At 40.6% G+C, this 17,174-nt stretch overlaps 1 protein-coding gene across 1 annotated transcript in view; it reads left to right on the forward strand.

The window, feature by feature from the left end:
- Positions 1-3,330, forward strand: part of OSTC (oligosaccharyltransferase complex non-catalytic subunit) — a 4,067-nt gene extending 737 nt beyond the window's left edge. Inside the window, exons 3-4 of the mRNA XM_057370709.1 lie at positions 1,342-1,539; positions 2,669-3,330. Of these exons, the coding sequence (XP_057226692.1) occupies positions 1,342-1,539; positions 2,669-2,687 (217 nt within the window). The 3' untranslated portion in view covers positions 2,688-3,330. The remainder of the gene's footprint in view (positions 1-1,341; positions 1,540-2,668) is intronic.
- The last annotated feature ends 13,844 nt before the right edge of the window (positions 3,331-17,174 follow it).

Here is a 17,174-nt window from a genome sequence, read left to right on the forward strand (position 1 = left end):
AAGTTTTAAAAATGAAAAGTCTGGTAAAAAGAAATCGTTTTGGGCTGGCAACACTTCTATTTCTTGCTATTCGAGTTGAGTTTTRTAGCGGATGCAGATGCATTTGATTGTTTTTTGTTGCAGAATATGTAATGCATATTACCARTGTTTGGGAAACTTTTGGTTCTGTCCTTTTATGCTCTAGTGTACTTGGGACTCTTGTGTCTGAGGGTGGGTAGCGTAGTTGCAAATGTGTAAAACAGGGTTTTCTTAGAGACCTTTGCTTTTATTACTGAAAACTACCTGCAGACTCGTTGTAACAAATTGGTCTCAAAAGGGTTAAATCTACATTTGTAACTGGGGGAGTTTTATGTGTGTGGAAGCAAATAATGATTTCTGTTAAATACTAAAAAAGTTGGTTGAATCTGTGAGCTCTGTGCCATTGTTGATTTGACAGATTTTGACTGGGACTAGATGTGTGCTTCAGGCTGGCTTGAATTGTTGCAATGTAGATGAATCGAGTTACTGCAGGGAGATGCTAGCACTGTCCTTTGTCAGTGTAAACAAGGTGAAAGAAGACAAACCTGTTTGTTTCCAGCATATGAGACACTAATGATAATCCTTATTTCTGTATGGACACCCACCATAGTTGAGCTGGCATTCATCATAGCCAGTTTTATGAAGTTGCTAATTAGGAGGATAGGAAAATGGTTCAGAGATTGTGGGAAGCAGGAGACTCGTGATCCAGGTGCATTCTTTCTGCATCTCATCTTCCTCTCCCTCCATCTGTTTCCATTTATAAGGAGGAAATCCAGCTGTCTGGGCTGCCAGAGAGCCCCATGGGRCACCCTCAGGCTGGGTGCCTGCAATGGATCCGTGCAGGCTGAGTGAGCAGGCAGTGAAACATCCTGCAGGATGCAGTGTGCTGGAACCAGATGGCTTCATGCACTGCCATAGTGCTTTGAGAGGGATTGTCCYGAGATGAGGATTGAGGCACTCCTGCCTAAACATCAGGATGGAAATAAGGAGGTCATAGTGCTATGCACTGGTCCCAGCTGTGTAAGCAGGGACTTCCTTGGTCTAGGTGTTTCTGCAGACCAATGAGCCTGGGTGGTAGCTGTTTGTAKGCACAGATATGTATAAATCCTCTCGTGTGCTGAATTGGGCACCTTGCAGACTCAGTTCCAAAGATAAATTATGTATTAATGWCTTGAGGTAACTGTACAATGTCAGCTTCCTACTTGCTTTTAGTTAGAAAGTCAGCCATCAAAATTAATCACCCTGTGTGTTTGTACAGCTAAAGCATGTTGAGTAGATGTGGTTTTGAAATGTAAATAATTTCTTTAATCTTCTTTTCTTTAGAGTAAATGGACAGTATATTATGGAAGGCCTCGCATCCAGCTTCCTCTTCACAATGGGTGGCCTAGGATTCATAATTCTGGATCGATCCAATGCACCCAATATCCCCAAGTTGAATAGATTTCTTTTGCTCTTTATTGGATTTGTTAGTGTTCTTTTGAGCTTCTTCATGGCCAGAGTTTTCATGAGGATGAAATTACCGTAAGTGATTTAATTATTTTTCAGCCTTTTCTCTCTTTTGTGGCTCATGTGTGCCATGTTAAATTTAAGAGTAACAGAAAATATAGTAATATTCAGATTAAATATAAGTTGCTTTTTTCAGTGGTTTTTTTTTTTTTTTTTTGGAGAGCCACCTTGAATGAGCTGGGATGCTTCAGGATAGGAGCCAGCTATTCTAAGATCTTGCTGTRGTTAAAAAAGAGTGACAGTTCCTGGTATGTCAGAAAATATGGTTAGTGAGTCTGACTTGCTCAGTGTACCTTAAAGTTCATTGTCTGTACTGGTCAGGTAAGTAGTTAAAAGTAGAGCTTTGAGGGAAATGGAACTGTTAAAGTGCTTGAAGAAAGGCAAAGGAGGAAGAGAACAATAGCTTTCARGSTATGCAAAATCCAAATGCAGGTTTTTCAGTTTTGTTCCCCTYCTCTATTTTTCAATCCATCTGTTTAATTTGGAATAGCTCAAACCTGATATTTAGAGGTGCTGGTAGCAAATGTTTGGAGTAACTCCATGGATTGCTCAATTAATAGTGACAGTTATTCTTCTATTCTTAAATACTTTTCATGGCTTCTGCACTGCACTTAAAAAGTTCTGTTTCATAACACAGAAGTGATGGGTTCCCTGGCAGCAGGTAGCTGGATAAGGACCTGCCCTGTATTTTCTTGCTTCATTGATGCTTTGTGTTTTTTGTTTCATTGAGTACATGCGTGTCTTAACAGTTCTCATTCTGAAATTAATGTAAAGAACAGGACTTCAGAGAAATKGAAGAGAAAGAGAGAACAGTTTGTGTTTAGAGCCAGGAAAAATCAGATTATATTGAATGTCTTCATGCTTGTAGTTTGTGTAAAGTTAAAAATAAATAACATTTCATAGGGTGTAATGTAGGCTTCAAAAATTCCAAACAATTACCAAAGTTGGATTGAGAATAGGTTAATCTATTTTCATTCAGTGTTCATTGAAGAAAATCAGTGAGGAAAGAGCACATAGTTAAGATAGYCTTGATCAGCAGAGGTTTTTGCAGTCTTAAGTTTTGGTTTAAGATTATATGTCTCTTGATTTTTGAGGAGTGCTGCCTATGTTTGCTAACTTTTTCTCTAATTTTTTTTTTCTGTAGGGGCTACTTGATGGGTTAGTACTTCTTGTGCTGTGTGAAAGTTCAAGCTGAATTTGTTCCTCCTCATGAAGTATTTTAAGAAGAAGCAGCAAGAAATAAGTTCCATAGTCACCATCAACAGCAAAGAGACCTAGCCATGAGAAACAACTAGGGAAAGAGTGCTTTCTCTGCAAACAAACTCTCACTACCAGTGGCTGATCTGTAGTTTTCAAGCAATGTTTTATCATTTCTGATGTAGAGCTTTTGAAAAAGAGAAAGTTATATAGCTGAGTGTTTCTTTTATATTCCACCTCAGTATGAAGTAGAGARCCTACCTTTAGCTCTACCTGAAATGAGTATTCACCATTGACTTGACAGTTCTTTGTTGCAGGTTTGTCTCTTTTCCCTGTGTGGGACAATTATGTATGTGAATCAGAAGAAACACCCAAAACATTGATTTCCAAGTTATAATCAGAAAATTGGTAACTTTGGATGCTTTACAGTCAGAATACAATGTGTCTGAAATTATTGTGAGGGCACCTTTTGCCTTGATATTAATGATATTAATGCTCTGTGTGAGCAATTCCAGACATGCACTGGGAAAGGCAAACTGTATGAATGTGCATTTTTTTAAGAAAAAGTGTACAAAAGGAGCCAAATAAAACTTATTTTCTAAAAAATTATTTTAATTTTGTGCAACTTGTGAAGCTTTTTCTTGTGTGCATGGACTGTTCTACATCCAGACGTGAGGTGCCATACCATGACCACATAATTTCAGCTTCATTTTTCACCGTTGAATAATGATTTTTTTTTTTAATGTAAGGGTCAAAAAGCCACATTGTCCAYGAATTTGTACTGTATGCAAGCAACACTTTTATCAGTAGCCAAGAAAACTTACTTCTGAAGCTGCTGCCTTTTCGTGTGAGGCAAGGTTCCAGTTTAATTTGTCATAATTTTAAAAGATTGAACGTTGATGATATGTTTCATTCAAGTAATGTGTTGCATTTTGGGGGAAGGAAAGATCCCTCTGAATCACCATAAATGTCTGTTTTTGCAAGCCATATGTGTTTGAAGCACTGTTTTAATCAGTATAATAATATAAAGTAGAAAAGTTGTTTAATCTTGTAATTGTAAAGTAAGCATTAATGTTCACAAACYTAATCAAATTTCTGAGCTAGTTGTTAATCATCTGACCTCAAGATATGCCATTTCTACTGCCTAATTCTTMTGTACAGTGTGACTCTTTTACATCTGTTCATTTTACCTGTTTAAGATTTAAGGTAGTTCAAGATGTTTTATGAGGCTCAAAACTGCAAAATTTCCAATGTTTTCAAATCAGTGATCTTTTGGTCACTCTGGTTTTGATGAGACGAATACTTTCAGGGGAGAGTATTGCTATTATGTAAGTAAATAACTGGGTACCTAAGTCAGCTTTTTCATACTCTGAGAARGAAGTCAGACCAGAAAGTCAGTTCACTGAATATTATCAAGACTCTCCTGGCTCAGTGCTTGCAGTGCAGTTTTCAGCTTCAGCCTCCCAAGTTTGCATCTTAAAGGCACAGTTCAGTGCCTGYGTTCTGTGAAGTGCCTTCCACTATAACTGCATGCCAGGTGGTGTAACTTGAAACAACAAATAAAGCAGATGTAGCTGCGAGGTAGGAGATGGTTTTGGGAGAGTAAAACTAGGTGACTCTCTGCAACAAGCAAGACTGAATGAGCATTACAGTTGTTTGATCACAGGCTCCAAGCTAGGTCTGGTACGATCATCTGCCACAGTCTGGCACAGAGAGAACCAGGAAAACAAARGCAGAGCAGAAGATGGACCATCCAGAAAAGAGCCACATGGTAGGTTGGAAGATGGCAGAATGCTCTGCTGGAGATTGGTTCATTTTGAATGTGGTTTGGAGGCTTCTTGGTCATCCAAGGTAAAATTTCTACTGAGACTGTCAAATAAACTGCAAAGAAAAGGTGTTGYAGTGTGTTAGAGGAAACTCAAGTTAAAGAAAGGCTGGTATTTTCTGTTGCTGTTGTTGGTATTTTGTGTTTCTGTTGTTGTCTGCTGTTCTTTGTAGGTAACAGCAGGTGGCCTCTAACGCAGGGGCTTGGAATAGTAATAGGAATGTTTCAGTGATGGAAAGAAAACTTCCTGTAACCATAGACAATATCCATCTGTGTTTCATGTTCATATCTTCAAGATTCAAGCTAAGTGGTGGGTGAGAGGTTAAAAACAAGGTAAAGGTAAAGCAGAGCTTACAGGAACACATCTTTCCTGATTAAAAMCAGAAATTTGGCCTGCTTCCCAGTGCAGCACCAAGAGTCAGGCTGACGCGTAGAGGCCTTGATTTTCTGGCTGTCTTGATGGAGAAAATACTGAATCCATGCCTTCAGTACAATCTCTGAGTGATGATGCCTAGTCAATATAGTCAGGAAGACATATATAACTTGAWTAGCTTTTGAAAGTTAGCATATACATATATGAACCGTTAAATGCTCTTATACTTAATTGAGTTAAGCTGAAAAATACCTCTCGATAAAAAAGAACAGAAATTCTGATTTTTTCCCTCAATGCATTTTCCAGATGCCTAGATATTTTGGAGCATTAACAGAATCATATAATCATTCAGGTTGGAAAAGACTTACAAGACCATCAAATCCAGCTATCAACCCAGCACTGCCAAGCCCACCACCAAACCACCTTCCTGAGTGCCAAATCTCCRTATCTTTTAAATTCCTCCAGGGATGGAGGTGCTGGGCACTGATGAGATGTGGCTCAATTCTACCCGTTGCCTCTACTGAGGATCCTTTGATGGATCCCATYCAGCCCCATAGATCTGTGTGTGCCCAAGTGGTATAGCARGTCACTGACCACTTCGCCTTGGATTATGGGGGTTTCATTYTGYTCCCCATCCTTGTTTTCCAGCTCAGAGGGCTGGGTACCCACAGAATGACTGGTCTTGTTAATAGGCACTGAGACAAAGGCTGTGTGGAATACCTCAGTATTTTCCTCATCTTTCATCACTACATTTCACTCCACATCCGGTAAAAGATAGAGATTAACCTTAGCCTCTCTTTTGTTGTTAACATATTTATATGTAATTGTAATTTTTAATTGTCTTTAATAGCAGTACCCAGATAAAGTTCCATGTGGGCTTTGGCTCTTCTAATTTTCTCCCTGCATGTCCTCTTGACGTTTTTATATTCCTCATGAGTTGCTGCTGCTTCTTGCAAAAGTCATAAACTCTCCTTTTTATCATGATTTTCAGCCAAAGCTCTGTTCAGTCTTCTTTCTGCTCACCTTGTCTTTTGGCCTGTTGGGATGGCCTGCTTCTGCATCTGTAAGATTTCCTTYTTGAAGAATGTCTGGACTCCTTTGTCTCCCAAGGGATGCTGTCAATCTGGGCCATAAGCAAGCCAAAGTTTGCTTTCCAGAAGCCCAACATAGCAGTTCCACTGACCCCACTCCTTACTTCTCCAAGAACCAACACGTTTGCATGATTTGTGTCACTGAAACAGATTGTGGAGGAAGGAGGATGATTCAACCATTTTGAAGAAATATGCAAAAATATATATTCTTAATAATATATTAATTAGAAAGCTCTATGTGTTAGACTTCTTAGGAGTTACAGTCTTATAAACTAAGACAATCCTAAATTTCTTACCTTTCCAATACAGGGAGCCAATGTGTCAATGGAAAGACAGCAATCCTCATTTATTTTCCTGACACACATGGAAATCCTGCATGCAATGGAAACTGTTTTCCTACAGACAGCAACATCTGTGATAGTGTAATTGGTATTGCACGTTTGTGAATGTGGTTACTGTATTTTTCCTACAACACTATGATTTTCCCAGAAAGGGTTGCAGCAATAACTGGCCTATTTTCAGAATTTCTAATTGCCGTTTCTCAATACTGCAGTTTCTTTGGAATACTTTTCTTACAGAACATGGTAAAACAGGATTGAAACAATTAGAAGAAATGAATTGGAACAGTTGTAGAAATATCAGAAAATCATTTTGTAATGCTTTGCAGTCACATAAAGGTCTTTCAGCTATACTAATATTCGGAGAGCTCTGGAGATATTTGGATTTTAGTGACAACAAAAAATACAACTAATGCACTGAACTCTTCAAAGGGTAGTGTTTCATGAGAAGTGGCTAGTAGGAATATGGGAGTTTCTAGGTGATTTAATTTCTTTGGTAAAAAAATTGTTCTGGTGTCCTTTTTGTTTGACATGGATACCTGTCAGCTAAAAGCTGGACAGAGAACATGAGCTCATTTTAGAGCAGCAGCTGTGGCACTGCAACAGGAGTCAAACATTGAACTTCCAGCATGTTTTAATTAGAGATGTGGATGCAAGGCACTGCATTCTGCTGTCCAGTGTCTTGAGTCTGTAATGCAGTTTGCTGAGCTCCTGTTTGATGATATCAGTTTAGTTGCTAATGTTCTTCAGGTATGAGATGGAGTTACACTTCATCCTGTGGCTCTCCCATATGGATTCTATAAATGTCAAAGTTCTTAGATGGTTCTACCTGCAGGCTGGAAGAAAGAGAATTTATCTGAGAGTAAATCACATCAATATGGTATCATCTGCTGCCTTATGCTTGTGAAAGACTGACGTGTAATTTCCTTCTCTTTTTGGTATCAGTTTTCACTACAGAGATCAGTGTGGATGGGGGCACTAATGTCCCTTTGTTGTTGGTGGAAATGTTATGCTTTAAACTGGAACCAGGGAAAGAAAAAGTTTGGGAGAACTCAGRCTGGTTGTGTTATTCTAAAAAAAAAACTGTGAAAGTTAAACTTTTTCTCCATTACTTAAATAATTTCAGAACTTTCAAGTATTTCTGACAGATCCTGGATGACAGATAATATATTTACTACATTCAGATTTCCAGTATATCATCTGTCTTTAAATACAGATGGAGACTGTGAGAAATGRGGAATAATAAAAAAATAAGCATAACTGCTGTTGGAAGAAGAGGTTTTGGGATGTGGAGGAAGCATTTTAAGCACCTGGAAGAAAATGGCAGAAAGATGAGTAGCCAACCTGGATTTTTAAAGAGTAAGTCATATGAAGCAAAAGGCATATATGAGAGTTATGRGCCCCATGGATAGAAGAAAAGCAGATGTTTGGGCTGTAGATTTTGATACTGTCTTGCATGTTTTGGAAACTTGGCTTAGCTAAAACAGCTATAAGCTGAATTCCAAAATACTTTGAAATGCATTTTCAGGGAGTGTTTACTGATTAGTTAATGTCCTTATATCAAAATGGAAAGATATTTTACTTTTTAAGTCTGTCCTGTGGCGAGTTTTGTTCAACACCCACTGACCTGTGTTGAGTAGGGTCCASTGACTAAATAAGCAGAAATCATAAAACTCAGACTGCTGGGAGGGCARAATTAGGATGCACAGTGAGCCCAACAAATCAAAGAGTGCTCAAAAAAACCTAGGCTGGTTTATTCTTTCTGGGAACAAGTGCAAAGTATCAATGCTACACAAGCCAAATAACTTACAAAATGTGGGACACCTCAGAGTTAGGCCCTTGGGTTCTACAGCACCACAAGCCTGAAGAGGAGTGCAGATTGCCTTTTCTGCAGCAATACAGCATCACATGGAGATACTGGAAAAGCTTTCAATTACCAAGTACTTGAGGCATAAAATTAAGTGTGAAAAGGAACAAAGCAATTTTATTTCTGCATCAGTAGTAGACAGAGCTTCAAAAGCAGCAAGGAAGAGTTGGGGTAATACTAGAAAAATCTTTATAAGGGTAAAATCGTTTACTACTGGACTAGATAGTCTATGCCAGCGATGGAATTTCTGTTGTGTGCAGCTTTAAGAAAAGCCTTAACAAATGCCTGTTAAAATTTGCAGGTACCTTTTCCTTGTTTTGGGATGAGTGACTGATTTCTTGAGGTGTCGTTCAGTGACTGCCCATCTTTGTTATTCCATGGTTGAGAACAAAACCTTTGACTTTCCAAACACCAAGGCTCTGTGTCTTTTAAAATAGTTGTGGAAAAGTCTTTGTTAATGGCTAAATCTGTCCTTTAAAAATATCCCTGCAGTGCAGTTGTAGGACAGAGTCCTGCTGACCTGGGCTCAGGCTGAAAAATCAAGTGGTTATATGAGCTAGACATGACAGCAGAAAGAATCTCCATTAACTGCCTCCTGCCAGAGCAGACAATGAATTAGCTGTTGGGGTAAGGAAAATAGAAGTGTGTGGAGGAATGTTAAAGGCCTTCTTATTTTCAAATTTTCATGTTAGTCCTTCACCTAAAATGTTTTGTAATYAGGCAGCTGTCAGTATAGCTGCTGTAATTAGAGCGGGGCAGTGAGTGGGCAGAAGGAGCCTGTGATATTTCTAGGAAGTATTTTGCTGATGGAGCTTTGTCTCTGTTTTTGCCTTCTCTGAACGGCAGCAGCAGTAAGACACTGATAGGTTTCTGAATCACATGAACTTCTCCAGATACCTCCTTTCARCAGCTGCACTTCACTGACCTGTGGAATTTAACTTCTTTTGTGTTTTCCCCGAGTGYGTCTGCCTGTCTCTGCTACAGTTGGTTGTTAAACCAGCTCTGAATACTGTGTTTATCTCCTTTTGCCTGCCTGATGCTGGCTGAGGTTTTTGAGGTCTTTATCCCATTGTCTTTCAGCAGCTGCCATCCCTTGTTTCTTTGCTGTCATTCCAGACYTCTGAGTTTCAGGGCACCACTGCTGGTTTTGATTGCTGTCCTTCTAACTGCGGTGCTATTTCTTCCTTCAAAGGGTGTTATTGATCAATCTCCTCAGCTCCTCCAGTTTCTTAGCCCTCCTCACTGGTACTTGCTCTTTTATCACACTGAAATCCATCCCTTAGCCCACCAGCCATTTGGCTGTCTATGAGCCTTGCTCCTCTTTGTATTCCTACCTCTGTTCCTTCCAGTCTGGCTACAGGTCCTTTCATTTTCCCTGCTGCCCATTGTYTGAGCTCCTTTACCCCGCACCGACTCCACACTTCATCAGCTCCTGCTGTCTGTGGCAAAGTTTAACCTCCTGGCTTCTCTCCTGCTTTCAGCCTCTCTCATCCTCTGGYTGATCCTTTGTCTGTTCCAGTTTTCTCTTAGCTGTCTCATATCTTTTTCTTTATTGTTCTACACTCCAAACCATCTGTTGTGCTGCTGCCGGCATGACTCATCCTGAAAACAATAAAAATCCTACTGCATTCCCAGTCATTACACCGGGGAGCCAACGAAGGCACGCCAAAATCTACATCAACAGCAGTCAAGCCAAGGTCCTCGTGGAATTCAGGTATATAATTTTTGTTTAAATYAATAGAAGTTAACTGCCAAATACATCTGAGAATCCTGCCAAAGCTTTATCACAACCCTAAGGAAAGGAGGCAATTGCTTCCTGGGACTGGATTTAAAAACACCTCTGCAGGGATGACCTGCAAGTTTTTCTGTTTCTTAGCAAGTAACTTGAAAAAAAATTATTTTCTGCACATAAAATTACTGAGTGTTTTATGAGCACAGACAATGTATAGACTGTACACAATAGAACAAACTAAGAAAAAGCTGTCACAAATACCAAGATTCATATACACAGTAGACAAGACAATAAATATGAAAGCTCATAAAACCAGGAAAAGGGAGCATTTCATCAGACCTTTTTCAAAGGTACACAAGGCACATAATGTTTAAAACCACTGTTAATTAACAAAATTGTTAATAAGCTGAATTTAAATCTTAGTTTGGTTCCATAGCCTRAGGAGGAATAATTTCAGATGTATCAGGAAGGTTTTTTATTTCCTTTAGTGTTTCAAAAGGCAGTGGAAGTGAATAGTGACCTTAAGTATTTTCTTGTCTCATCTAACACCTAGACAAACCCAGGCTATCCTTCACTGGAATCAACAGAGCCAGACCATGCAAAGAGGGAAACAATGCTAATAGTATTTTGGATGTGTCTAAGGGCTGTGTTTAGCCACAGCTTGTTTACTGGCTGAACAAGCTCAATTTTACCTGCTTTACATGGTCAGTACGAGGCATTGCCTTTGTGCAGCTATACATGGAAAATAAGTGCTTTTTATGTAAAGACTGTCAATAATATCTGAAGCTGGCTAAAGAAATTCATTCCATCATTAGTACTTCCAGCACCGCCATTCGCTACCACTCAGTCTTTTTCAATCTTGACACCTTTAAATCTTWCCTTTCTGCAGCTCCTGTTAATCCCCTGTTAAGCTGTTGGTTCCCCGCTGGATGGCAGTGCCTGCAATGTTATTGCTCTGGGAAGGCAAGTCCGTCTTTAAAGCAGCCAACAGAACTCTCCAAGGGCTTGGCACATGAATATGTGCGTGAAATGTTACAGCCGTTAGTATATTTGCATTCTTTTTTTCTTATTGCTACAGTGTCAGTGTGTGAAAGACTTTTCTGTACGTGTCTTTCACTCAAATTAATTTCCCAATTGAAACTTCAGGGTTTAAAACTATGCAAGAGGATAAAACTTGCACTTCTGTGGACCAACCCAGCCAATAATTTCAAAGCACTTTACACAGACCAGGTCAATTAAGAAGTCAATGTGTGTGTGTGCGTGTGTGTGTGTACACATGTTGACTTTATACATAGCTCATAAAAAGGAAAAAAAATTCGGGAGTTTTACAAAGTTGTATGAATTACATAGAATTACAGTGCTTACCTAGAAAGATAAAAAAAATGCTTCAGTGTTTTGATTGAACTTCCATTGTAAATCTGATGGTGGGGATGGAATTCAATGGTTAAAAGGAACAGACTGTTTAAAATACAGTATTATACGGTAAAATTCAGGTTAGAACTACATAGTGCTGAAATTATGACTCATGTCCTTAAATTAGAAGTCAAAGCATTGATTGCAGAGAAAACCACTTGGACTTCACCAGGATTTCTGTGTGTATGGTTACAAAGGGAGGGGGTTATGTAGGGTGAGTTTACTGCCACAAGGTTTTAGAAAAATTCCTGCCAAAACCTGGGGCTCTCCATGCTGGCATCTGTCTGGAAGCAAAAGGTGAAAAAGTATTGGTACAGSCCCCATAAAATACTGCTGTAAGATGCTTTTCCCTAAGGCAGAAAGGGTTTCACCCTGGTGTATTTTAAGGCAATGAGAGTCTACTGTTTCGCTTGGATAGAAATKTATATGACAGCTTATTACAAATAAATCCTGTAGAGGTCTCTTCAAAAGTGGAAGGGAGATAAATGAAAATAGGAAGATGACTGTGTGCTTATCAGTGCCTGTAGAAAAGAACTCTTTCAACACCTTTTACAGATGCCTACGCTTGAGCATTTCAAAGCACTCCTGTCACACAGGTGGCTGGTTTTGTGCTCCGTTTGGAAATGTCATGTTGAGATGGTAAAGTGACTAGCTTAAAGTTGTGTAGCAGCTTAATCACAGTGCTAGGAATAAAATTAAGACCTAATTGTCAGTCCCTCATCCTCCCAACAGCGCTAGGGACTGTCAGCAGCAAGCATTCACTGAAGTTTTTACAATCTTTTTTTTTTTTATTCTAGATATTTTCAGGGTAACAATGKCTTTTTAAAGGCTTTTGTCAGAGGACACTTTCTGTAGAAAAAAAAAAACAAACATTGCAGCAACATTTCATTGCAAGTTTGAGCACAGTACGTCCTGCTTACTAGTTTGTTGGCAAGCCCTGTCTCTTCTGTTTCCTGAAATGTAGACTGTTTCACTGCAAGATCATTCCTTCACAACTCATATATTATTGAAATGGTTACTTCCAGCTCTCTCCTGTTAGCTCATTGTGCTAAACTTTCTCCCTTGGTAAATTCTGAGAGGAGTTCTGTCAAATTTTTACTTCTGTTAGCCTTTTTTGCTTGAGCCCTATACACTTCTGAAATATGTTATTTTTTTCCAAACACACCTTGCTTTAAAACTTCCTCCCATCCTGTGGTGCTTCAAAATCAGAGGACTAAGGTCCAGCTCYGGTGCTGAGACCAGCCCAGTGATGCCCCTCTCTTCGCAGGTTGCCCAAGTGCAATTTGTGAGCTCCTTGGGACAAGGGCAGCCTCTGTTTCTGCCTCACCTTGTCCGAGTTAAGGATTGCTTGGCACCTTGGTTACACCCATGGTAGATTTTGCATTAATTAAGTTTTATCTCRCAAAACCCTATCACCAAATTCCTGAGCAACTGTACTGTTTATTTGTGTCTGATTGAGGTTTCAGATTGCTTTCTTTCTGAAGCTGTCTTTGCCACTTTTCCAGAGTTTTCCACATCCGGCTTTCCTTTCATTTTCCTCCGCCCTCCTCCCCAGCTTTCTTCCTGCAGGGAAATGCTGGTGCCCTCATTAGTGCAGCCCATTTCTGTGCGTTTCTGAGGTCTTTATTCAAACCCCGGGCCAGCAACTTTCTCGCTGTTTATTCTGAGCTTTTCTGTGCCTGGGAGCGTGCCCTGACACACCCTCCACTCCTGCCCAATCCTTTTCCATGCTGACGCAATTTGTTTTTTTGGTCTGCTGCCTGTCCTGAGATAACCTTGTTCACTATCCCCACATAGTCACATCCTCTCACTTAGCAAGAGAGTTCTCAGCTGGACAGGTCTTGCTTGGGCAGACTGCTGGAATAACATGCAGACCATGGGCAGATAGTCTGAGAGACAATGCATGTTACTTTTTATTGTCTTTCAAGCTGACACGGTGGGCAGAGGCAAGTTCAGCCCAGAGTAAGGCAAACAGCCACATGGCAATGAAGCTGCAGCAGGACATGTGCATATTCTTTGTGAATGACTGTCCCATCAGGAATGGTGAGGAGAAGGAAAAGTAGCAGGAATTTAACGATTTAGTACTTAACTGCAGGGCAGGCAGGCTATTCAGTTGTTTTTTTGCTTCTCAGGCTGAGGAAATAGCCCCTAAGTAAAAAATGTCCCACGGAGTCAGAAAGACCAGTCGTCCATTGAGGATAAACTTGGAGTACAAGTTTAGATAGAAACTTCTTTATGGAATGAATACACACAAATGCAGGTTTGGACAGCTGTAAAGACAGTCATGGCCCAGCTGTGACTGGCATGCAGAAATACATCACGGGGGCACCACRTCTGGTGATGTCATTTGAGGCTTTTCTCTTGTATGGACAAGTAGAGACTTCCCCAGTGCACACAGTGGAACCATAATTTGTRCTCTGAATTTCGGGTGGTGATCTATGAGTTGCTGTGTTGTCCTAATAAATTCAGAACAAATTATATCTGCCTGAAAACTCTCCTGTTTTCTCTTGTGTTCATTTATGAGATGGACTCGCCCATAGATTAAGTGCTAGTGGGAAAAAGGAGGTTGCTGTAACTCATACTTGCTTTGCCATAACGTGATTTTAAAAGATTTTATTAACGACTTTTTGTAACTGACACTCCCTTGCCCTGTAAATATTTACCTGTTTTGTACTGGGGACTTGGATGAGACAACTTTTGTGCAGATTTCTGATTTCCTGCACTGCAGGAAACATCCTTGGCTCCTACAGAGCACCCTGGCTTCACACCCGAGCTTTAGGGCAGCTCCATGCTAATTGCCCTCCACAAAACCTCTGACCCTTGTGGCCTGTGGCGATTCCCCTTTCACATTTGTATTTTCTTATTGATTACAGAGTGTTCTTTTTGAGGTTACTGTTATTAAAAATACATGGACACTGCTCGTTCTGTGGCAGTGCTCAGCGGAGYAAACTCCCATTGGGTTTCAGTTCTTTGGCTGCACAAAAGCAGGGATGGCATTGCTGAGTTCACAGGATGTTGGGTAGGGAGACAAGAGGAGTTTGGTGATTAGAGAGCTCTTCCTCTAGAGGTGCTGACTGCTCCATCCCTCCAGCCTGAAGTCCCAGGTGGACTTGCATACACCATGGAATTGAAACTTTTTGGTACCTACCAGAAGGTTGTTTCTGACACACTTCAGGAAGCACTGTCACCATACATTTGACATGTTTTCTTGTCTCCTTGAGAATTGTCTGCTAAGCTTTAATTCTTACCTAGTTTTACATTTTGGGAAGATCTCTCCTTTGCAGATTTTTGMAYGGAGCCTCRTTGCTCCACATTTTACTTAGATACRTTGTCTTCTAGGGGCATGTGGAAAAATTCCCTGGTGGGAATTCCTTCTGGGTGGACTGTGAGTATTCATGTCTGTGAAAGTTGGATGTTTTGAACCCTGTGAACATAGACTCCTTTAAAAGCCAAAAAGTCTGAGAAATTGCATTGTATTAYGACTTTTGACTTTTCTTATTAATGCAGTGCTTTTTTTGCTGATGAAAAGAAARACGTGGGAAAGACGTACTATCTTGGTCAAAGATCTGTCATATGATTTCGATTCACCATAGAGTGACCACCAGGGTATCAGAGGATGTGGGTTGTTCTGAATAGCTTCTATATGTATGTCATTTGTCTGTGTGACTGTTGATCTGGTAAGTGTTAATCTAGCCCCAGATTACCCCTGGTAAGGGTTAATCCAGCCCCAACAGGATTAGACATCTGCAGGAAGGCAGGCCATATTTAACCTAAATACTGAAATGTTTAGTCAGCCAGTTCAGACACTAAAATGCCTTTTTTTCCTGAGTCCAAAAGAGGACATCCAGTACAGGGCAAAAGCAGAGCTGTACARCTTCATGAGCAGCACAGTCTCCTGACTGGCTGAGTCAGTCTTATCTGCTGTAACTAACAGAGGAGAGAGSAGAATGATAAACCCTCAGGGAAAGAGCAGGAGGAGACACAGATATTTACCTCCTACTCCTTAAAAAGAAAGTTCTGTGCAGCAAGGGAACTCGATCACAAGAGGTGATGCTTGAAGAGAGGTGCACCTTTGTGTTGCCATGGAAGATGCTGAAGGCTCTGAGGAGGGGTGGGCAGCTGAGATGGAGCCCTGCTCGTGTTTCAGATGCACGGAGCAGCAATGGTAGGTGTGTCCCAGGTGCTGCAGAGCTGCCAGGTGGATGCTGGCATGGATGAGGTTATCCATGTGACACAAGACAGGGCCATGCAGGGATGCTTACGGGAAGCAGCACAGCTGCATCAGCTCGATGCTGTGTAGCAAAAAACCTTGCTTGATGTTTAGGTACTCATGTTCACTGTACTATGCTGCTTCAAGACCTGAAAATGAGTCACTTGGTGATACCTAGATCTTAACTGTGCTGTGTAGCATAGCCTATGTACTTAATTTGAGAGTTTCCTTTGACAAATTAGTTGTAAGGGAGTAGGAAGGTGGAGTTCTGGCAAGAACATCTATGGACTGTGATGGAGTCTTGGCAAAATGTACCTTAAGGTTTCCAGGAGGCTGACAGGGGCAAGAAAGGATGTCATTACTGGAATCTGGAGAATGGTTTCAGGCCAGGTATAGCATCCCTGATTCAAAAGTCCTCCCAGTCAGGCACTAGGAAACAAAATTGAGGTCCAATATCAAAATATGGTGACTGTTCACTGAATGATCTCTGCCGGTGTTGTAATAATTTTCTTGTAGCTTTTTTATGAGCATCATTTAGTTGTTGTTATCTCCTTGCCCATTTAAAGCTTTGCAAGAGAGGTTACATCCTCATGCATATTCCCTCTGATACCAGTAAAAATCAGCAGTGTGTCAGGGAAATCCAAATTCAAGTTTTCCCTGCAATACCATTCATTTCCAGATTTATCCAAGGATTCTTTCTTTCCCTCTTTTATTGTATAAAAGTGTTCAGTTGCTTGCAGTTGGTAGCATAACAGTAATAAGCCATTAAAAGAAGGACAGGGACCTTTCAGATGAGCTCAGGAAGTTCTTGCTSCTCATCAGGGACTGGGGGCAGTGATTGTGAGGGAAGCTGATGAGAGCTCCGGCAGAACAGGTGTGGTGAGGAAATGTGGAGTTAAACAGAGAGGGATAAATGGGAGGGAGGRAGGAAAGGCAGCTGTATCCTGGGATTTGTAGGTGGTGACAAGAAAACTGTGTTTGCTGTGACAGTAGATAGCTAGCAAGCAGGACATCTGTCATCTTTACTTCTCAGCTCTGTGGAAAATGCTGCTAGAGCTTCAAAGTCACACTGCCTTTTCAAAATGAAATGATCAAATGCCATGTTTCAGGGAGGATCATTGTCTACCTTACTTAATCCCATGCATGATCTTTGCCTTTTGGCCCTGGTTTGCTAATTCRCTCAGCTGTTTTGCGCACACTTATCAGACATGTAAGAGCCAGGCCAGCATTTCTCATCCTTATCAAGGATGATACTTTGAGCTCTAAAGCAGCCACATACGTGGGTAAAAGGCTTGAGATTCGTACTATTTATTAGCTACTGTTTTCCAAAGCATGAAAATCTGTGAAGCTTTATAATCCTGTTGTAAATAGGAAAAGATAGACTTCTGTCTGACGAAGACAGCAATTGCAATGAAATACGCCTTATGAAACCATGAGCATGTYCCTTTATCACAGGACGCTGTTGGGAAATGCATTAACTGTTAACCACCAGTTAACTGGCAGGTCAGGCAGACAAACCAAATGTAAAGGTCTATTACCTCTTACAGCAACCCTGGGAATGACAGCTCAGCTGGGAAGTTGGCACTATTCAACTAGACCTTGTC

Source organism: Malurus melanocephalus, unplaced genomic scaffold (genome assembly GCF_030028575.1).
Source record: "Malurus melanocephalus ecotype Western Australia unplaced genomic scaffold, MMel_1.1 scaffold_131, whole genome shotgun sequence".
Taxonomy (NCBI): domain Eukaryota; kingdom Metazoa; phylum Chordata; class Aves; order Passeriformes; family Maluridae; genus Malurus; species Malurus melanocephalus.